General features: G+C 35.3%; 1 protein-coding gene across 4 annotated transcripts in view; it reads right to left on the bottom strand.

Moving 5' to 3' along the window:
* Positions 1-24,571, bottom strand: part of EGFLAM (EGF like, fibronectin type III and laminin G domains) — a 232,492-nt gene that overhangs the window by 97,178 nt on the left and 110,743 nt on the right. For all 4 annotated transcript variants that reach the window (XM_031964296.1, XM_031964290.1, XM_023496126.2 and 1 more), the window contains one exon: positions 1,130-1,296. In XM_031964296.1, coding sequence (XP_031820156.1) covers positions 1,130-1,296 — 167 coding nt within the window. The remainder of the gene's footprint in view (positions 1-1,129; positions 1,297-24,571) is intronic.

Below are 24,571 nucleotides of genomic sequence, written 5' to 3'. Positions count from 1 at the left end.
AAGCTGAGACGTACAAGGGCATTCTGAAGAATGGGTGCAAAGTTTCACAAACAGAAGACTGGACAGATGGATAGTCTTCCTCAAAATATTTAAGGTATATAAACTTGTGGTGATCAAGAAGATGTAGTCGTTCTCTCTCCTAGAAAAGAATTCCTTTACAAATGATAGGACATTATTCAATCCAATCCAATTAATATTATAATTGAGCAAACATGTATTAAGCAATTACTATGGACAAGGCGTTGAGATAAGACTTGGGTTACTGTCTTTTTGGACCATTAATGCCATAGTCTAAGATAAGTTGTTTGGGTAGCTATAGGCTTGAATGAAGGTTTCACTGATACTGCAGGGTAATCATCCAGGGGGACTGATTTGTATCTGAATATCAATGGCTTAGAGCTGAGAACTAATCCTAAAAGAGCCTACTGTCTTCAGGACCCCATGTCTCTTCCCACCTCTACCCCAACCAGTCCCCTACTCAATAATGGATCTAAGATTAACTTAATTCCTCCAAGGACAAAGAAAGAATGTGGCTGAGTTCCATCTTGCTGTGTGTACATAAGCCTGCACTGCATTCATGAAAGAAAACTGACCCCAAGTCCCATAAGGACACTCCCAAAATAAATTTGTCAGTGACCTCCAGTGCAGGAACAGAAAGGGAAGGCCTTTGCTCCAGGCCTCTTTCACCAGATGCTCATCTTCTGCAGAACTGAGAAAAACTCTAGGGAGGAAAGGTTCTTGTGGGAATGTCAGATTCTAGACATGTGCATTCAGTAGGGTCCTAAGAAACTCATTTCAAGTCTTCAAGGCAGCCCTGCATCATGCCCTATTTCTCAGCTAAGGAAAGTAATTCTATGCTGTTTTAATTGGAGAGACAATAAAGAAAAAGATTAAAAATTCTTCCCTCAGTTCTTTGCAAAAGTGGGGGACTATGCATATGGAACACAGGATATACTATCAGGCTTGGCTGATACCTCCATCCTCCTCTTTCTTTTTTATTTTTTTTTTTATCAATACAAATGGCTCTCTAGGTGGTAGAGGGGAGACATATTGGGAGGAGAAAGTGATGTCAAGAAAAAATATATTAATAAACACTAAAAATAAAGAAAAGAAAAACTGTTCTACTCACTGAAGGTTCGTATGGTGTCACTAGGCTGGCTGCGGGAGCTGGCACCAAAAGCATTCACAGCCTTCACGGCAAACTGGTATTGGGTATCTGCAATGAGTCCCTTAAGAACCATGGAGTCCATCTGGATGTGTTCTTTGATTAGAGTCCAACTGTTGTCGAAATCTGGCCTTTATCATTAAGAGAGAGAGAGAGAGAGAGAGAGAGAGAGAGAGAGAGAGAGAGAAAAGAGGAGGAGGAAGGAATACTTCAGAAATACCAGAAGAAGGAAAACTGTAAAAACCAACAATATTTGAGCTCTGGAAGCAATACTCATAAAAATGAATAACGGCTTCCTATCTAAAAAGTGACCTATATTGTAAATCACAGGTTGTGTATTTGTGGATTCTCCCAATAAAACATACTGGATAATTTGTAGGATCAGCCTTAAAGTCGATTTAAAGGTTGTCTTCCTGCTCCTTCCCCTACTCCATTTAGAATATGACTGAAAGATAATAGCAGTCTTGATAATCATTCAAGGACTCTTCTGTCCAGATGTTTCATAAATAAGCATCCACTCAGCAACGCCCCTCCCCTTCTTGGAGGTCAGGGAAACAGAGATGCAATCTATTCCCAACTTGCAGTTCATAAAACAAATAAAGGTTTTATAGGGTGACTAATTGCACTAATCCCTATGAGGAAACCCTACAGATTTTTTCTGTTCTTGGCAAGTCCTTACTTGTACCTGAAATGTGAAAGGAGATTTAATAACAAGAGGCCTGATAGGGCACTAAATTTTCACATTTCAAGTAATCAACCTTATATAGAAAGGTAAAAATTGTCCCAGGGCACCTATCTCCCTTCAGGCACAGAACTTTCAAGTCAATCTTTGAATGGATCCTTTGCACAAAGAGAGCTGGGCGGGAAAAAGTTAGGGCCCCCACAAACATCACAGTCATGTGACAATTGTTTTGGGCATAAGGATGGCATCTGGGGATTATTTAGGCCCTTTGATTTTTATTTGTTCATAGACACAGAATTTGAGTTCTGGAAAGGTAAACAGAGATCATCTCTGACCTCCTTTTACATGTAAAGAAATATGTTATGAAAGAAGTAGATTATCCAGCATCACACTGTTAGTCGGTGCCAGAATTGGGATTTGAATCCAGGGCTCCTGACAATTTTGTGTTAACATGAAACCACCTAGTCTCTATTCATTTAACAAGTATTTAATAATCTCCCCCCTTCTCATGAAACCATCTAGTCCCTATTCATTTGACAAGTATTTAACAATATTCCCCCTTCTCCTCACTATTGCATGCCTAAAATTGTGCTGGGCTTGCACATGTTCTCCAAAGTGAAAATCACAGGATCATAGATTTAGAGACCATTATTCAACCCTTCTCTCCTCCCTCCTTTTGAAAATGAGGGAATGAGGCCTATAAAGATTAACTAACTTATGGAAAGTCACATAGCTAGTGAGGATCTGAGGTAGGATTTCATTCATTCTTAAAAGCTATTCTCAAGGTTACTGTTTTGGAAAGGCTGTTTTTTACAAGCATCAAATGAGCATCACCAACAATACTATCACAAATATTGCTACTACAATTATTATTTTAATTTACAAAACATTATAAGATTTGCAAGACACAATATATTATTTCTTCTTTGAACCCTACGGCAATCCTATTTGATCAGGATGACAGATACTCATTTCAGAGGGATTTATCACCAGTAAACTTGCCAAGTAGTGATGAATTCCTTGGCCATGGCAAATCTTGAGACAAAGAAAACTAAAAAAAATGTCCCTCAATCAATCAATAAGCATTGAATTTTTACTTAACATGCTAAATGTTGGGGATACAAAGAAAAAGCAGAAGCAGCCTCTCTACCCATAAAGAGCTTACATTCTAATGGAAAAGATATCATATAAATAAATAAATATTATATATATGCAGAGTAGATAGAAGGTTAATTTGAGGTAGGGGATTGCTAATAGTTTAGAGGACTGGGTAAGGCCTCTGTAGAAGGTGGGTGCTTAAGTTCAATCTCAAAAAGAAATTGAGGTTCTAAGAGAAAAGGGGGGAAGGGGAGAGAGGAAGGGAAACAGAGACAGAGCAGAGAGACAGAAACAGAGGCAGAGAAGATCCCAGTCATGGATCGAGGCAGCCAATGGAAAAGTCCAAAAATTGGGAGTTGGGGCATTATGTATGAGAATAATAAGTCACTGTAGACAGATCTTAAGAATGTGTAGAGAGAAGTAATATGCAAGGAGAATGGAAAGAAAGGAACAGTCAGTATTATAAAGAATCTTAAATGCCAGTTAGAGGAATTTTTAATGTATTTTAGAGGTCGGATATAGTATTTACCTTTGACTCAGAAATGAAAGAAGTTATAGTGAGTTTTTCTTATACTTTATAGAAAAATCACCTAGCTAGCTGGGTGGTGAATGGATTGTATTGGAGTGAGAAAAAAATTGAGTCAGGAAGACCAGTAATAGTCCAAGTGAGAGACAATGAGAGCTTGAAAAAGGGTGGTACCCATGTGAGTAGAGAAGGGAATTCATTATAAGAGATGTTATGGAAAAAGAAATGATGAGATCTGGAAACTCACTGACTATGTGGGGTGATTTAGAGTGAAGCATCAGGGTTGACAATGAGATTGCAAACTTGGGTGACTAGAAGGATGGTTGTACCTTCAGTAGAAGAGAGTAAGAGGGAAGGGGGATTTGCAGGGAAAGCTTATGAGGTCTCTTTTGTACACATTGGGTTTGAGATGCCTAAAAGAAGGCTGATGATACAAGAATGGAACTTAGAAGGATGTCTTTAGGGCTGGATAAATAGTCAACTGTATAAATACAGCAGTAACTATTGATAGCTAGCATGTATATGGCACTTTTAGTTTTTCAAAGTGCTTTACAAATATTAAGTTCAAAAACTATCCCAATTTTGCAGATGGAAAAACTGAGGCAGACAGAGGTTAAGTTCAAGGTCACATAGCTAATATATATCTGAGGTCAAATGGCACTTCCTGATTCTAAATCATATACACTTTCCATTGCACTACCCTGATGCCTTAACTCATATAAATGTAAGATCATATAATGAGAGACAGACCCAAGAAAGAGTCCTAGAATACATCATTTTTAATTAGTGAGGATCCCATGGATGAAAGAGCCTGTGGAGTGGTAAAACAGGCAAGGGGAGAACCAGTAACAAAGAGACCATCTGGCCTTTTTTAGCTTCTGTGGAGATAGCAGCAAAAAGGGAGCATAGGCAGATGATATTAAGAACCGCATAGTCTTATGGCAAGAACTACATGACTGAAGCAAAGAGGAGTAAGAAAAACCAGGAGATCATTGTGCACAATAACAACAGTGTTATAACGATGATCAATTGTGAAAAACTTGACTACTCTCATCAATATAATGACCCAAGACAGTTCCAAGGGACTCATGATGAAAAAAAAAAATGCTGTCCATCTGCTGAAGAAAACTGAGGAGCTTTGAGTGCAAACTGAAGTAGGATTTTCTCATTTTTAATTTTTCTTGCTTTCTTTTGAAATATGGCTAACACGGAAATGTTTTGTATGATATCAAATGTATAATGATACCATATTGCTTGTCTTCTCAGTGGGTGGGGTGGGGAGAATGGGAATGAGGGAAAGAAGCTGGAACTCAAGATTTAAAAAATAAAGAATGCCAAAAACAAATCAATAATAATAAAATTTAAAAGCATCACATAGTTTTTAAACCATTCATAAAGATTAATTTAAATGTTTGTACTCAAAATGTGAGATACTTGGTCAACAATCTCTATTCCATGAGCAGTATCATATAAATATTGGAAATTTATAAATATAATTTTAAAATTTAAGGAAGTTGAAACTAACCAGAGGATGGATCTGAAGAGTCAAACAGTGAAGTGGATTTAATTATTACAATAATAATAATTAGCAGATAGGATTTATCTGTTGAATAGGATGGGGAAATGGGCATGGTAAATAAATTTTATCAATGGGACCAAATCTTAATAAGAACACATAGCTTATATTAATATATACTATAAAACTCAGTGACTTCAATGCAAAGATGGGCAGAAGTAAGATCACAAAAAATATGTTGGATAACATAATTCAAAGGTAAGAAATTAAAGAGTACAAGGCATCTAGATTATGCAGATATCTCATACTAATTAGTATAACAACACTTTTTAAAAGAAGAGTACTGGAAAGCATTGAATGTGATATTTTAAAAATGATATTACTTACATTGCAATAGAGTTGATTGATAACCACTAGCTATTATTGTGGGAATAATTTCCAAAACAGTTTTAAGTATATAGCCAGTTTATTTTACTTGAACACAAATCAAAATTGATACCAAATTAAAAGAAGAAAAAAATGTGATGAATACATTGACATTATTGAAGTTGAAGACATTATTCCCTGACCAATTTGAATAAGCTGTTGGAATGCCCAAAATGAGAAATAGAAGAATAGATATCAACAAAGACTATCACCAAATCTTAACAAAATTTAAGCAGTATGAATCAATGCATGCAACAAGGATACATCTGAAGGCCCATGCAGGAGAAACAGTGCAGAGGTATGTGTGATTGGAAAGGGAGTGAGCTAGCAAAAACAAGAGATTTGATGGACATCTTGTATCCTCCATTGGAATTCATATAATGTCATATGATCTAAAGATCTCCAGCATGTTAAGAGGCCACTCTGTGGAGAATCAATGGATATATATATATATATATATATATATATATATATACACACACATATATAATAATATATATGTTCATATATAATTATATTTATTTTGGGGTGGGGGGGCTAAGGCAATTGAAGTTAAGCAACTCATTCAGGGTCACACAGCTAGAAAGTGATGTGTCTGAGGCCAGATTTGAACTCAGGTCCTCCTGACTTCAGGGCTGGTGCTCTATCCATTTAGCTACCCCTGGAAAGATATTTTTATGATTGGAGGTGGCTAGAACATATAACACATAGAGTGTTGGCCTTGGAGTCAGAAAGAACTGAATTCAAATTCCATTGACCATCATATAATATTGTTGTTGAAGTATATAATGAACTCCTGGTTCTGCTCATTTCACTTAGCCTCAGTTCATGTAAGTCTCTCCAAGCCTCTCTGTATTCATCCTATTAGTCATTTCTTATAGAACAATAATATTCCATAACATTCATATACCACAATTTATTCAGCCATTCTCCAATTGGTGGGCATCCATTCAATTTCCAGTTTTGAGCCACTATGAAAAGGGCTGCCACAAACATTCTTGCACATACAGGTCCCTTTCCCTTCTTTAATATCCCAGTAGTAACACTGATGGATCAAAGGATATGCACAGTTTGATAACTTTTTTAGTATAATTCCAAATTGCTTTCCAGAATGGTTAGAAATCCTCATTCTTTTAAAATTTGTTTTTTTATTATTCATTTTTAAAATTTTGAGCCCTAAATTCTCTCCCTCACTCTATCCTTTCCCATCCAATTAAAAATCAAGCAATATGATACCCATCATGCATGTGAAGTTATACAAAACCTATTATTCTATGTGAGCCATGATGCAAAAAAGCAAGAAAAATAAAGTGAAAAAATGCTACAATTTTCATTAAGAGCTATAAATACCTCAGTCAGATTATTAGACAGAAGCAAGTATAGTGAGATTCTATCTTGCATTTTGCTACTAATGCCACCATTTAAAGGTTTCTTTTAACTAATAAAGCCTATTTAGATTATCCATGGATTTATATAATCCAGATTAATTCTGTTTCTCATTATTATGAGTAATTGAGAGCTGACTATAACTGATAACTTAAATGTGAAGTTGAAAGAAACTAAGATTAGGATCTGGGACAACTCTTCTATCTCTGCTAGTAGATGACATGTAGGACATTTTCTCATAATGACTTACATGCTTTATGACTTTAGTTAAATGGTAAAAAAAAAAATATTGCTCCTCCAAAAAGAGAGGATGAGGAGCTGCTAAATGGTTTCATAGCTGCTGGACTTTTCATAAGACCCAAGTTTATCATCAAAGAGGAAAATTAAGTCAAAAGAAGGAAACATTTACAAAATGAAATTAGAACAAAATCACTCCAACCCAAAAAAGTCAGCTGGGAATATTTATAAGCAAAGTCGGAAAAGATGTGACCTTTGAGATAAAATTATTCTGGTGTCTTTTTCTAAGATGTCCTTGTGATATTTATTGCAGAAAATAACCTCCAAATGCTCCCCAAATGTGCCTCTGTTTACACAGGACAAACTGCCAATATTACCAATGTTGTCTTGAAGTTAATATTTTATGAAAGATAGTAATTGTGTATTTCCCATTCATTTTGCTAGTAGAAGGAAACACAAATGCATGGTTCCTTTTTCTCATCTATTCAAGGTTTATTCAAATCCCTCAATTTTTATTTCTTTAAGGGAAGAAAGAAAAGAAAGGATGATGCACTGATTGAAGAGCTGTTTAAAACTCTGAATCCCAGCCTGACTTTGAATACCTCATTAGCTTCCTGACTTGAATAATTGTTGTCGTCCAAGCACCAGAGGACATAACAGAGGGTCAAAAGGAGTTACCTCCAGGTAAAGGTAAAAATGTAGGGGATATGATGAATCAAGCAAAAACATAATCTTAGATCCTCTTTTCAATCAAATATTTTTCTCTTAACCATTATATTAGTTATATAAGTTAATAACTTATAATGCCCGATTATACATGGAGGAACTTAACAAACATATCTGGCAAATGAAGATGTTCACTAAAAAAAAAAAAACACAGAATGAAAAGAGTACATGAAAGTATGGGCTATCCTGCATAATAAATACAATGTTCCTGACCCACTGTCAAAATAGAATAGACTTTATACTACTTTCCCTTTACTTTATTTTTTTTAAACCAGTAGTGAGGATATTTCCTCAAAGTAATGCGTTATCTAATCTGACTTTCCTTTTGGTCAGTAGCATTCACTGGTGATATGGCTGTCTAAAGATGGGGCAGAAAAAACTAGGACTGTCAGCAAGGATCGCTTTGTATTTACTTTGTACTTACTTGCCCTGTTTAAGAACACAAGAGTCTATCTGGGTTGTTGAGATGAAGAGAATAAGAAAAGAAATGAAGAAGGACAGAAGAAATCACTAGCCATTACCTGAGCAATGTCACCCTAAAGCCTTCCTGTTCTTGGTATTCTGTGCTACCCATTGTCCCTGAATCATCCCTGCAAAGGCAGCCTCAATAGGGCAATTACATTCATAGGATTTGTGTCCTTGTGTCTATTTGGCAACCACAGTGCTGAATACAGAGCTTTGGATAGAATATATGCTTAATGTTTAATGAGTTAAATTGAATTGGATATCTCACTATTAATCTAGCTAAAGTCATAAAATGACTGCCATACAGAATGGCAAATAAATTCACTAACAAGTATTTGTAAAATGTCCACTTATGACTATCATTTGTGTAAGTTCTGTGGAAATATAAAACACTTCATTTCAAAGAATTCATAGACAAATTGAGGAAACATGGGAAAGGGAAAGACACAGGCCTTTATATAGTATCTATTACATACTAGGCATAGTACTAAGCTCTTCACAAATATTATCTCATCATTATATACTTCAACAACAATACTATATGATGACCAGTTCTGATGGACCTGGCCATCCTCAGCAATGAGATCAACCAAATCATTTCCAATGGAGCAGTAATGAACTGAACCAGCTACACCCAGAGAAAGAACTCTGGGTGATAACTAAAAACCATTACATTGAATTCCCAATCCCTATATTTTTGCCCACATGCATTTTTAATTTCCTTCACAAGCTAATTGTACAATATTTCAGAGTCTGATTCTTTTTGTAGAGCAAAATAACAGTTTGGTCATGTATACTTATTGTGTATCTAATTTATATTTTAATATATTTAACATCTACTGGTCATCCTGCCATCTGGGGGAGGGGGTGGGGGGTAAGAGGTGAAAAATTGGAACAAGAGGTTTGGCAATTGTTAAGGCTATAAAGTTACCCATACATATAACTTGTAAATAAAAGGCTATTAAATTTTAAAAAAATTATCTCATTTGTTCCTCACCACAACCATGTGAGGAAGAAGCTATTATTATCCCTATTTTACAGCTGAGGGAACTAAGGAAAATAGAGGTGAATGACTTACCTAGCGTCCAATAGCTATTAAGTATCTGAAGCCACATCTAAACTCAGGTCTTCCTCATTCCAAACTCAATGCTCTACCAGCTACCTAGCTGACTCTGAGACAAGACATGGAGCAGTGCAGAGCACCAGCCCTGAAGTCAAGAGGATCTGAGTTCAAATCTGGCTTCAGACACTTAACACTTTCTAGCTGTGTGACTCTGGGCAAGTCACTTAACCCCAATTGTCTCAGCAAAAAATAAAATTAAAAAAATTTTTTTAAAAAGAGCTAATTCATGTTTATATTATAAGAAAATAGGTACAACAGAATTTCAGAGAAAAAAGAAATAAATAGGAGCTTCAGCCTTAAAAGAAAGCTTTAAGGAAAGAGAAAAAATAACTAACTGTGCTATTAATCATGCAACTAGGTAGGATTTGAAATCAGGTCATTTTCATTCCAATTCTAATACTCTTATCCACTGCCCCACTCAATTAATTGGTGAGAAATAAGTTCTAAAAAGGTAGAATGAATTTTCCAAGGCCCCAGAAGAAGTAAGTAGAAAAGCTATGGTTTATATTCAGGTCCTTTGATTATAAATTTATCACTTTTTTTTCCTACTGCTTTCTCAACTTGTTAAGCTACATTTTATTAGAGATTAATTGTTTTCATTGGTTCTCAGGACCTCTGATAGACAAAAGAGACATCTATCTAAACAATTTACTCTGCTTTCTACCCATGCTATCATTCCAATAGAAATATTGGAGTAGGACACTAATGGGGAACAGAACTGGCATTGAGGACTCTTAATTCCTTGTGTCAGGAAACAAAGATTTTCTCAGCTATCTCAACATTACTATAGCCAAGTTAAGCTCTGCTGATGAAGACTTTTTTATGGGAAGTTAGACCCTATCTGTAGGGTAGGACAGAAAATAGGTGACTTGGGAAATATAATCCTATGAGTTTGATGGCAGCATCATTCCCATTCCTCAAGAAAACATGATGCAATGGATGAATTATGGTCCACTACGTATTAGTCTGACTCAACACATTACTGATGCATTATGGTAATTACTGCACTGCTGGACCATTCTGGGATGGGTTCAGATCTGCTGTGCTCTTTATTTGCAATAATTATAAAGCTCTGAGCCTAGGTGGTTAAGCTAGATCAAAGATATCAATGGCAAAACTCTTTAGGCCAACCAAAACCAGATTAAAATACATTTGGGAAATGTTTAACAATCCAATATAATACAACATAGATAATGCTATTTTGTAATTTTTTAAATTCAATATGCTGCTGGCAGACCACTGTTTCTACTTGAATTTGATACCACTGAGCTCCTTGGTTCCTACTTGAAAATCCAATTCTTTTAAAATTAGTGAAGCCAGGATTCCCCCACTAATGGAGAGGTGTGTGTGGAGCATATAGGATATGGAAGAATATTCAGAATGAACAAATATGGGTTTCTTAACTACTATTGCTTATCATGTCTTAGAAAGTAAGTACTTAGGCAAAGATAGACAGCACTAAGATTCAATTACACAGAGAATGATGTAATATAAAGAATACTGAATTTGGAGTCAAAAGACATGAATTTGAATTCAGGCTCTACTAATTATTATAATTTCTCTGAGTAAGCCTATCTTCACACCAATACAATGAAAGGACTGGACTAGACAATCTCTTTCTGATCCAAACTGTATGATCTTTGGAATGGCGATTTAATGGTAAAGAAGGTTACTATATCTAGAGTCATCAGTGACTTTGATTCTAACCCTTTATCTAATACTTATTGCCTATCAACAAATCATTCAACTGGAGCCTCAATTCCCTCCCTTGTAAAATGGGGATGAAAACAGGGTATATCTCACCAGATTGTTGTGATGATCAAATGCTTATTCCTTTGCCTTTCTTCCCTTAATATGAAATATGCATATGGGTGTGTGAATATGTATGTATATGTGCATATATTTATACACATTATGTTTATATACATTATGTTAAGGAAAGGAAAGCAAAAGATATATATATATGTGTATATACATAATATATATTTATGTATATATAGACATATATACACACTTACACATCAACTATTATTAAGAAATAGGGCTAAAATGATCCAATGTTAGGAAAAACATTTCTGACAATGAAATCCATTAAGGGGTGGGATGTCTTCTAGGGGAACTGAGGTTAAAGGATGTATATTTTGCATCTCTTGACAGCAAATCATCATAAACTGAAAGATCTGCTTTTCATTCCTTTGTTTTGGGAAAATCTAATTATATTAATTAGACTAATATAAAGGCCCCATATGATATTTTCCATCAACCCATATCTAAATATATTATTCCTGATTTCTGTGGGGGCTTTGGGAACTCAGTTTTCTGAAGTGATAGAATTTTATAAAAATTGTTTATTGTTGTTTCCTATATGCCTTTTATTCACAAGATAATGGTATAGTGATTTAGAGGAGAGAGTTAATAATAGAAGAGTTAATAAAAGGTCAAGATAAGGCATTTTTCCAGTTTAAGAAAATTTAGTAGGTTTTAAAGAGAAGTTTGTGACATTTGAATGGAAGTATGATTAGAGTTTGTACACAGCTGTGGCAGCAAAGATGTCGGTAGTAGTAACTTCAGAAGTTCTTAGCTCAGATATGGCAAAGCAGTCAGAAATCTCAGAAAGAGATTACAGGCAACTCTTTGTAGGCACTGATGATCAATTCTATTGTCTATATACAGTTCTGGATTTCAGCTCCAAAGCATAAAGAGATACTGAGGGTCACTTATAAGAGACCAGGGGCCTGGTAGTACATAAAAAGGAGTCCTAAAAAATTATAGTTATAGGGGACCAGGGGCAAAGACAAGAGAGCTGACAAGGAAAACAGTTGCCATACCTCTCCCAGGATAACACTATTTTGGAAGCATCAGAAACTTGTAGACCACCAAAATGAGCTCTCAAAAGAGTAACATGAACAAGTCTGAAGCTTGGCACACTGCTTCCCCACCCCAGGTAATCAAAATTAAAAAATAGGCTAGGTAAATGAGCAAACAAAAAAAGAATGTGACTGTAAAAATCAACCACAGTATCAGGGAAAAACAAAATATAAATTTATAAGAAAACAATATTAAAATAGCCACAAAGCCTCAAAGAAAAATACCAACTGGATCCAAGCCCAACAAGAATTCCTGGGGTAAGTTAAAGAAAGAGATAAAAATGATAGAGGAAAGTTTGGGGAAAAGAAGTAAAAGTGATGCAAGAAGATTATGAAAAGAGGACAAAATAGAAATTGAAAAAATCCACCAATAACTTGAAAGCAATCTCAAAATGAAAACTACCAGGAATATCATAGCCAAATTCTAGAGTTTCCAAACCAAAGAGAAAATAGCCAAAAAGAAACACTTCAAATATTGTGGAGCCATAGTAAAGTCTAACACAAAGAAATTGCTATAATTTTAAAACATTTCTTCATTGTCTATGGCTCTTTTAACCGAAATGCAGTTTCCCTTATTTTCCCTTTTAATTAGGTCTACTTTTGCTTCTGCTTTGTCTGAGATAATGATTGCTTCCCCTAACCTTATATAATTTAGTTGAAATTAGTTAGTGTTAGTGGCATCCATGTTAAAAGAACAGAAGTCTTATAATATGATATTCTAGAAAGAAAGAAAAAAACTAGGATTACAACCAAGAATAATCTAACAAGCATACTGAGTATAATCCATAAGGGGAAAAACTAAACACTTAAGAAAATAGAGAACTTTCAAACATTCATGATAAAAAGATCAGTGGCAAATAGGAAAATTTAACACCCAAACACAAAGTTCAAGACAAAGCATAATTATAAAGAGCTCAATAAAGCTTAATTGTTTCCATTCCTATGCCATGTCTAACTACTAAGGACATTATCATTATTAGTGCAGCTAAAAAAATTTACATAAAAGGCATGGGTATGAGTCAATTATATTGGAATGATCTTTAAAAACAATGAAGAAGGTAGAAAGAGACATGTACCTGAAGAAGGGGGAAGGGAGAGGTAGAATGGGTAAAATTTTTTAATGTAAAAGAGGCAAGCAAGAAAGAACTTTTACAGTAGATGGGGAAATGGGAATAGTAGTGGCAAGCAATGCCTGAATCTCACTTTCATCAGAATTGATTCAAAGAAGAAAGACTATATATACATATTTACTTGTGTATAGAATTAAAATTTAACTAATAGGAAAATAGAAAGGAACAGGGATAAGAGAAGGGGGATGGAGAAGAGATTAAGAGGCAATGGTTATAAAGTATATGTTTAAGGAGAGTCAGGAGGGAGAGACAGACAGACAGACAGATGGCGACAGAGAGATGAGAGAAGAAGGGAGGGAGAGAGAAGATGAAGAAAGAGAAGGAGAAAGAAGTAAAAGGAAGAGGAGAAGAAAGCATAAAGGAAAACACAGATAATAATCATAACCTGAAAGTGAATGGGATGAGTTCACCCATAAAATGGAAGCAGAATGGATTATAAACTAGAACCCAAAAATATATTGTTTACAAAGGATACACTTGAAACAGAAAGATAAACACAGACTTAAAGTAGTTAGAATAGAATCTAATATATTTCAACTAAATTATATAAGGTTAGGGGAAGCAATCATTATCTCAGATAAAGCAAATGCAAAAGTAGACCTAATTAAAAGGGAAAATAAGGGAAACTTTATTTCGCTAAAAGAGCCATAGACAATGAAGAAATATTTTAAAATAACAGCAATTTCTTTGATAAAACATCATTTCTTACATATATAGTTATTATGGTCCAGAACTCTGAACTTGAAACAAAGGATAGAAACAAAGTGCTAAGTCAATGTAATTGATAGAGACGATTATTAGCATGATATTTAACAGTTCTCTAGTTCAGTACTTGTATTTAGTACTTAATATAGTTCCACAAGATTCACACTTATGATAAGACAGCATATAAGCTCAAACAAACTCAGCCAGAATCAGAACTAGGGAAGACAGAGAAGTGGTGGCAGGTTTTCCTCCTTGGGTTCTCCACTGAAACCAAGATCCGAAAAGTCTCCAGAAAAACTAGCCAAGCCCCAAGTGAAGAAGATAAGATTTTGATGAAGACAATAACGGATTTGGACTTTAACTCCTGGCTGCATTTGGGGTGATCACTCTGAACTGAAATGAAGGCTGCTCCCAGAGACCCCAAGAAAACCTCAACAGAGAACATTCCATTTTAAAGAGAATATTACATATAGTGAGCACAGAACTAAATTAAGTTGATAAAAATTTCCCAGTTTTCAGGAATAAATCAAAGCTAGCCATAGTCATGTGAAAAAAAAAAGTTCTGAATCAGTATTGATTGCAGAAAGGCAAATTTGAAACAACTTTGAGGTACCACATCACATTTATCAGAACTGACAAATGTGGGAAGGGATGATGTAAAATAGATATGCTAATGAATTGTTGGTGGAATAGAAAACTGGTCCAACCATTCTGGAGACAATTTGAAAATATGAACAAAGAGCTATAAATTTGTATATATCTTTTAACACAATAAAGGTACTACCAGGTCTTTTCCCCAAAGAAATAAAAGAAAAAGGAAGAGGACCTATATGTACTATTATGTTCCTATAATATTTATTGCAACTGTTTTTGTGATGACAAAGAATTAGAAACTGAGGGGATGCTCATCAATTGGGGAATGGATGAAAAAGTTGTAGTATATGATTGTGATGGGATACTATTGCTGTGGGTAATGATGAGGGAGGTAGCATTAGATTATAACAACAACATGGCAAGACCTATATAGAATGATGTAAAGTGAAATGAGAAGAATTGGGAAATCATTGTGCACAGTAATAGCAATACTGTAAAGACAGTTAACTGTGAAAGTTTTGGCTGTTCTGACCAATACAGTATTCTAAGACAAATTCAAAGGACTCATGACAAAAAATGGTATTCCTCCCCTCCAGAGATAGAACTGATGCACTCCAACTGGAAATTAAAGTATAATTTTTTCACTTCATTTTCCTTTCTTTTTTTGAAATATGACTAATATGAAAATAGGTTATGCATGATTTCACATGTATAATCAATATAATATTACTTGTCTTCTTAGTGTTTGTCAGAAGGTGTGAGAGAGAGGAAGAGAAGGTGGAGATCACAATGAAAATGAAAACAATGTTAAAAATAAAAATAATAAACTAAAAGATTTTTTAAAATTTTAAAGAAGGCTATAGTGATAGTCTAGGTGAAAAGAAATGAGGGCATGGTCCAGGGTGGTTGCTGTGGAAACAAATAATAGGGGATTAACATTAGATTGTGAACTTCTTGAGAGTCTGCACTATCTTTTGCTTCTTTTTGTATGCTTAATACTCAGCACAGGGCTTGGTACAGAAAGTGCTTGGTGAGTGCTTACTAACTCATTGGAGATTTTTAAAAACATAATTGGGAAATGTTTAACAAAAGAAATAAAAATATAATATCACACAATGTTAATTTGTGGGTTTTCTAAGTCAAATGCTACCCTCAGGAATCCCTTTCAATTGGAGTTGGATATGCATTGGGCTAGATATTCTCTAAGGTCCATGACTAACTATAAATCCATGATCTTATGATCATCCATTAGAATAAATGTATCAAGATATTCAGTAGCACAATCACATTATATGCCACATAAAGATAAACCTTTTAATCTCTTTTAAGTTATAATATGCTGCTCTAAGAGAAAAAATTCATAGACCTACAGATCATTCAAGGTAAACTGTTTGTTTTTTCCAGGGATGAGTTCCCTAAACTAATCTCTTTTGCGTCTTCAGAGCTAGTTTCTGCAAAAACTTTCTAATAAAATGCATTGTAGAAAAAACTCCAGAAACCACTAAGTAGTCTCAACTTTAAAAAGGAAAAAGAAAAAGAATGACGTATTATTTGACCTTCAGCTTTCAGCTTGCTTCCTTTATTTATGAATTAGTCCATCCTTACCAAATGACAAACAGATGGATATAGTGGGGTAATGATAAACTCAGCTGGCAATTTGTCCTAGACGGGCCAACCAGGGAGTGCACTTTTCATTTTATGCTTTACCAATGACTCCCAGTGCTGCTACCCTCACAAGAATTCAATTTATGTCAACTTCCATCAATCTGACTTGGTATTACATCAGTAAAGCTCACCAGAGGAGTGATTGAAGCTTTAAGTGATCAATTTGTAGAGCTAGTGTGTTTCCATTTTGTGAAAAGCGTCAGACTCACCCTTCTAACCCTTCCGTTACAGTACAGAATGGATGGACTTGACCATTATGAGATAACTTAGGTTTGGTACTCAGTAACAATTTGTGAGTCTTCTTTGAGATGCCTTATTTTGAAACCAGAAGCAAAAAATCCAATGCTACTTAAATACTTATTGAAGACCTGTGATGGAAAGTGCCATCTGAACTCAGAGAGAGAACTATGGAGACTGAATGTAGATAAAAGCCTATTTTCACCTTTTGTTATTGTTTTTGTTTGCTTGTGTTTTTTTCTTTCTCGTGCTTTTTTCACTTTTGATCTGATTTTTCTTGTACAGCATGATGAATATGGAAATATGTTTGGAAGAATTATACATGTTTAGCCTACATTGGATTGCTGCTATTTGAAGGGGGAAAGGAAGGAAGAGAAAGGGAAAAAATTGGAATGCAAGGTTTTGCAAAGGTGAATATTGAAAACTGTCTTTGAATGTATTTGTAATAATAAAACACTAATAAAAATATCAAAAAAGGAAATATTAATATGAAATTTCCATTGAAACCTGGGAAATTTACTTTTAGCTAGTTCCCATTCTTGACCTCTGTCCCTTTTAGTTACAAAACATGATGTCTGTGATATTTTAAAATATGCTGATATTTTATCTGAGCCAATGTGCAAATTAGTTTGTCATTGGCTTGCATTTAATAAGATTTTAACTTTGTGCCATCTATGGGTATGCAAAAAAAAAAGGCAAAAATACATTATCATACCTCCTTACTCTAATATACAGTATGTATTCACTCATTGTTTCACCTACTCACTGTGACCTTGGGTAAGCCAACCTCTCAGTTTCCTCATCTGTAAAATGGTTTATGATAATAACACCTCCCAGAGTTGTTGTGAGCATCCAGTGAGATAACTTAAAGAAATTTGGAATCTTAAAATGCTATATAAATAGAAATTATTATAATATTTTAATACCATTCATACAATGATTTCTGACATAGGAAACTTCCAAGGTGGAACTTCCCTCTGTTGATACATGGATGTCTCAGAAATTTTTCTGTAATATAGAGTCTCAGTGAATTGCTGAGCATTGGAAACATCTAGGTTCTAGTCTCTATGAAGTCATCTATCTGTCAACCAAGTGACTTTAGTACTTGGAAGTAGAAGAATTAGAATTAAAACCCAGACCTTTTGCTTCACAGCCAGGATTCTTTTTACTACACCAAATTTTCTCATTTCTCTGCTCTCAAATTTTCTTTTGTTTTCCCCAATGTCCTAATAAGACTCCTCTTGAGAAACTCTTGTTTTGTTTTCGCTAAGATAAAACTCTATTTGTCTGACTTAGGCCAGGCTAGAAATGCAGACCACTGCATCCCTAGAAGCCAAGCCCTTAAACAAAGTTGGTGGATCTGGGCTTCCTCATGTGAGAGCAACTTCAGGGAGATCCAAGGCCAGCTGTGACTGATTACTTTTTCTCACCCAGGGCTTTTAAACTTTGTGGCAACTCCATGATTTCATTGACAGAACCCAGGATCTTCAGTGTACCACTCATTATTTAGCATCAGAGGCTCAAAGTTCCTTCTCAGATGGAAGATGAGACACATCCTTTGTTGCTCACCATATAAGTGAAGTGACCACTTCAGGTCACATAAAGAAATGTTTCTAGGTCTCATTGTTCCCTTGTGATACAAGCATCCAGGTGCCCTTTTTTTTTTCTCTCCTGTCTTAAATTCAAATTCTGAACAACAATCTTTCTTAAAATGAAAAGCTATTAATCTTAACTTCAGGTTTTAGGAAGATCATTACACTGATCTTAGCTTTCATTTCTGAAGTTCAGGGCTGATGCTCCCCACACTTGAATTCCCTGGAAGGTAGCTTCCAGTGAGAAAATTGTTATTAACATAATTTGTTACTCTAGGATTAGTAAGTAGCTTGTGATCTGTGAGGTGGTGGGGTGTAAAAATGGATGACTTTTTAACAAAAATATAAATTTGTTAGAAAAAAAAGTCAAGTATGAATGACTTTGAGACTACCACATTAAATCAATTCTTAAGCATTACAATTAGCTTAGGAGCAGACCTGTGTGAAGATGAATTTTCTAAGTCTCATTATGGATTGTTTCTCTAATAAGGGGGTAAAAGCAAGTATTGAATTATTTAGTGGAGAAGAGACAGAAGGGAGAAGAGAAGAAAAACTATTTTCCTTCCAACAAAGTATCTAACTTTTGCTGAGATTTTTTTTTGACTCACGGCTCTAAATGATATATTATCTTGAATTTTTGTATGAACTAGAAGAAGAAAATGGTGGTATTAAAAAACAGTCATTTCTGACTCAAGAATGTTTTATTTTTACCTTCTTGGCCAATAATACTATGGTGTGATTAAATTTTAACCAATCAGTCCACACCTATGGGAATATTCAATCTGAAAGGCTTTAGAAGGGAGCTAAGGGAAAACTATTTTTAACCTCTGATCAACCTGCCAGATAGTATATATGGATATGGGCATTGAAAAGATTAGAACATCAAAGGTGAAAAATATTTCCTTTATAGGCCTCTAGCTTTATTTTCTTAGAATACATTTTTTTTTCTTATGAGAATAGGAGATACCCCAGGGAAATTCACGGACAGAAAGTAGAATAACTTTTCAGATATTCATAACCAAAATATTTCAAATGTGGATAGCTATACATATGCTAGGTTCTTATTTCAATAAGCACTAAGCTTTGTTGTCCACCAAGATATGCCCAACATCATTTGGGAAAATAGATATTCATCTTTACCTGAAAATAGAATCTGTTGTATTAAAATATTGGGTAAAGTTAAAAAATGATAACATTATTGTCTACTGAGCCTGCAGACTTTAAATATTCTCTCCATTGCATAAGAAACAACAACCCACCATCTGCTGGGCACATTTGAAAAAAGATAAGATGCTAGAGCCTAAGTTAATCTCAAGCCTGTAGGCTGGTTTTCATAAATTATAATGATCACACCGGACTGAAAACTTTCATCCTCAGCCTAAGCTTCTGACAAGCTTCTCTTCTGATAGTCATTAAGAATACATTTTTTTTTTTGGTTTGGTCTCACCCCATAGGTGAGCTGTGGTTGCTCTCAGAAGGGGTAAATTGAAGCAAACCATTCAGTTTTTGATATTAAGACCCTTTCTAGTGACTGCCTCATGTGGGTACTGTGGTCTGACCTATACCATTGATACTATCAGTGACAAAAGAAATCCCTCCCATGTTCTGCTTTGGTTTAAACCCCTTGCTAACATCACTACCTTTTCAGTCCTATTACACATTGTTTTCTAGAGTCTCCTTCACTCACTCTTCTCCAAGGAAGACTTTGATTCTAGCCTGGAGGGAAGCAGGAGGATGGGGAAAAAAGGTCACCCACTGTGATCTTTGAGAGAGGGGATACTAGGCTAAATATAGAGACAATCTCCCTGGAAGAAGGGTAAGCAGAAAAAAATACTGGTGTGGGGAACGAAAATTTTAGATTCAGGTTGTGCTTATGATCATTATTCCTAAATGGGGAAGGAGATCCTCAAGCTGCAGATCCAAGACTTGATTCCCTTTCTATCAAACACCAGATATGTGTGTGTGTGACACAAAATGATTATTAAATAAATATATTTATCAAGATTGATAGAAAAAAATCAGGGAAGTTTAAAAGATGAGAATATATTCAATAATACCCAGAGTGAAATGCCCTTCCTCTAGAAATTAAATAACTTAGTTCAAGAGAAGAAAAGTAAAAAAAAAAAATCTCAGCAAAAGTTAGATACTTTGTTGGAAGGAAAATAGTTTTTCCTCTCTTCTCCCTTCTGTCTCTTCTCCACTAAATAATTCAATACTTGCTATTACCCCTTTGTTAGAGAAACAATCCATAATGAGACTTAGAAAATTCATCCATGACAAAGAGAAAGAGGAAGAGACAGAGAGAGAGACGCAGAGGGAGAGGGAGAGGGAGAGGAAGAAGGAGAAGGAGAAGGAGAGGCAGAAGAAGAGGGAGAGAGACTGAGACTCAGAGAGGCAGAGAATGAAATAGATTTTACCCTAGGAGAAATTCCCCAAATTATCTAGTGTAGTAAACTGGGGATAGGGACATGATCAAAGTACCAGATTCTCTGAAATCTTTCTTTCCCTTCAAAAGAATCTTGAATTGTAAGCTCCTTCCTCAAAAAATGGAAATCAGGAGACCAGACTCTCTCCTCTCCCAAGTTCTCACCAACTATGCCCTTTATTTAAATGTAGAACACTGAGTAATCTTCACCACGGAGTCTTCGCAAATGATTTTTGAGTTTCTGGTTAAAGAGTTATACATTATTCTCCAGAACATGTTCTTTGATCTATCCAGGAAAGCATTCTTGCTTTTCCTCACAAAGGCCTCCCTGGCCTGCCTCCACATCTTTGTATTGCCTATCCCTCCTGCCTGGAATTCACTGCCTCCTTTCTTCTACTTCTTGGAACTCCTAGTTTCTCTCAAAGTTCATCTCATAACCTATATTCTTTTTGAGAACTTTTCTGATTCACTCTTTTGCTACTATCTTTCCCCTTTGAAAAAAATACATTGTATTTATTTTATATAACCTTATTTATGTATTATTATTTCCTCTAATAGAATGTAAATTCTTTGAGGGAAGAGACTGTTTCAATTTGTTTTTGTATCTTTAGCAGCTAACAGTCTTTGAATCAAAGTAGGAACTTTTAAGAAATACTTGCTAATTCATTGATAGATAATGAGATTATGCAGCTACTTTTTAAATAACATTGTAAGATTCTTCTAAAATATCACAAAAAGTTCATTATTTTATTATGTCTCTGATGACATCATCCCCACAACATAGAAAACATATCTAAAACTTGGATTCCATAGAAAATGAGTGCTCAAGACTTGAGAGCCCATCTTATTTATGATAATACAAGCAGATTTCTACATTACTTTCATTCTGAAAACCCTATGAGCCAGGTAGGGTGAATATTATCACAACTGTTGAGTGGTGAAATGAGAAGTGAACTAATTTGCTCATAATTTCATAGCTAGTTAAAGCCATTGGAACCCACATCTCCCCTCATAGTACAGAGAGACTTGGTACAGAGCAGTTCAAGTATGGATGACATCAAGGCTCTCAAATGAAATCAATTCTTAGGCATCACTATCAGTTTTGGAGCAGCCTTGGGTATAGATGAGTTTTAAAAATTTCATTATGGACTCTATATGGGACAGCAGGTGGAACTATAATTTAGAGGAGTGGACTATGATTTAGAGTAGCATCTCAGGTTAAATTCTAGCAACACCATTCAGGGTTTATATTAGCCTATTTCTGAAAAATCACATTCTTAGCAGTCAAAAGGCACACATTCTATAAGTAACTCCTTGCATGACCCTAAATGACTTTTTAAATTTCGTAAGCTGGAAATCATTAGACCTGGGCAATTTGGCCTACTTTGAATTTGAAGGCTGGTAGTCCTCTTCTCTGACTTTAGTAGGTACTTCTGTCTTCTATATTAGCACCCAGAATATAACCTTTCAAGAATGCAGTGAACCCATTAATTTATCTTAAAACTGGAGCCCAGAGCCATGTCATATTCCTTCTTCTGCAGATATGAAGTATCAGGACAAGAAGAGTTTAGTCTTAAACACTCAACAGGCATATCTGGGAGAAGGAATAATTGAGACGCCTGAGAAATCATCCACACTAATTGCCTTTTCTGATTTCGAGCCCACACAAGCTCTTACTAAGTACACATCCTTGGGCACTCAGCTGTAATAGAGTATAATCTGAGATGTTTACAAATGAATACTGGGGTTTATTTTAAAACATGGGAACAAACAGAGCAATATACTGCTATGGAATTCTTTCTGAAACATAGCAAACATTGAAATCATAGAAACCAAAGTTCTAATTTCCTTAGACAGATGGTTCCCTGCATATTATGGCTATAGAGCTATCTTCCATCCTTAGGACAATATAGAAACACCTCTGTCATTTAAAGTTCTGCATGATCTGGCTATAGCCTACCTTTCTACACTTAATGTTCATTACTTCCATTCAAACACTCTATGTTCCCACCAAATAAGTCTACTTAAGGTTCTTGGGACACAGCACTGAATTTCCTACCGCCATGCCTTTGTACAGACTGATCCCACAGCTGAAATGCATTAATTCATTTCTCATCTCTGCCTTTTAGAATCATTACCTTCCTTCAAGGATCAATTCATGTACACTTTCTCACAGGACATCTTTCCTAGCCCCTTAATTATTACTGCTCCCTCTCTTCTCAAATTATATTGTTTTTATTTATTTAAATATTGTGTTTTTCTCAAGAGAAAGTAAGTCCTTGGGGTTGGGGAGAGACTTTTCTTAGCATCCCTTTCACTTACTCCAAAGCCTTGCAAATAGTAGGTATTGAACAAATGCTTGCTGATTTGAATCTTGGGATAGAGAATATTGATATAAGATTAGAATATAGTCTAGTGCAAAGAGAACTAGAATGGAACCTGGGCTCCCTTTTGCCATGAACTAGCTGTCTGATCTTCAGCAAGTATGGTACAGTGGAAAGAATACTTAACTTGTAATGTTGGACTTGGTATTGCCAATCTTGGCTCTGTCTCTTACTGCCTGTGTAACCCTGGGCAATCCATTAAGACTCTCAAGATCTCAGTTTCTCATATGTACAATGAAGGGGTTAATCTTGATGACCTTCAAGATATCATCCAGCCCTAGAGCTAGTGTCCTAGGAGAAAGTGCCATCATCTTTTTGAAGCTAAATTTCCTCACCTAGAAAATGAGAATCATCAGCACCTCACAGGAGAAAAGGGAGAAAGAAATGGGATATTCTTTGGAGAGTTCTACAAATGTAAGAAAGTACTGTGATTGTGGAATGTCCTTTGTTCTGCACAACGAGAGAAAAGGCCATGTAGAAAGAAGTTTACATATATTTTATTTGAAATGCCCGTTCCCCATTGTTTCTAGGGTATAATATTTAGAAATCAGCAACAGTGTGAAATGGTCTGAGGCCAGAGCTTCTGGAAGCAAACATGTACATCTTTTCTATATAGTCATAGTATCTTTTCCCTTCTCCCACTCCTTTTGGGAAGCCAGAATTTTGAATGCTTTTTGGAAGCTGAAATTTCTTTTCCTAGTTCTTTCACCTCCCCCCCCCCCCACCCTACCATCTTGGTTTGTCTTGCTTGAAGATAGTCCCTCTTGCTTGTTAATACTAGAATGCTTTTTTTGAAGGAAGGAATTAATGAGGACAGAAAACACAGGGAATTTTGTATATATTATATATACAACTCCATCTGTCTTCCCCAATAGAACACAAACTCTTTAAGAATGGGGATCTTCATTTTTGTCTTTGAATCCTCAAGATCAAGGCTGAGCATAAAAATTTAGGGAGATGCTTTATTAAGCATTTGTTGATTGATTGAAAGTGAGGATGAAATATCAAAGTAACAACTTTGCAACAAAATACAAGTAATCTCTTTTCAACTGAGAGCTCATCATAATTTTCAGTGTCTTCTCTCTACCCAAGTGACAGTTACACAGAAGATATTTAACAGACATAAAGCCCTTCAAATGAATGAATGAACATTGGCTTATTAGTGGAACTTTCTACAAATGATCCCCTATGCCTGAACTGAAAATTCCCTCCTCTTGTAAGTTTTTCCAATGGCATGCTTTGTTGGAACAGAATAGATTCAATTCGAACTTTATTTTGCAGAGCAGGAAGCTAAACGAACAACTTTCATGTGCTGGGGAAATTTTTTTTCTTCCTGTTTATAAGGCTTATACAGCTGAAAAGGACCTTGAGGGTTATTTAATTCTATCTCTTCATTTTACAAGTGGGGAAAGTAGAGAGTGAATAAGTGACTTCTCCCCTTTCCCCCAATCTACTAACTTTTTGGTCAGTTAGAGTCAGATGCACCAGATTCCATTATGCTAACTTAGGTTTAACCTCTTTGCCTTTAGTTTTCTTATTTATAAATAAGGAAGTTGTATAGCCTCTCAGGCTCCTGTCAATTCTAAATCAATGATCCTAATATCCCATGACTAAATAAAGCG

This window comes from Sarcophilus harrisii, chromosome 1 (assembly GCF_902635505.1).
Source record: "Sarcophilus harrisii chromosome 1, mSarHar1.11, whole genome shotgun sequence".
Classification (NCBI taxonomy): domain Eukaryota; kingdom Metazoa; phylum Chordata; class Mammalia; order Dasyuromorphia; family Dasyuridae; genus Sarcophilus; species Sarcophilus harrisii.
This window is presented reverse-complemented; position numbering and strand designations above follow the sequence as displayed.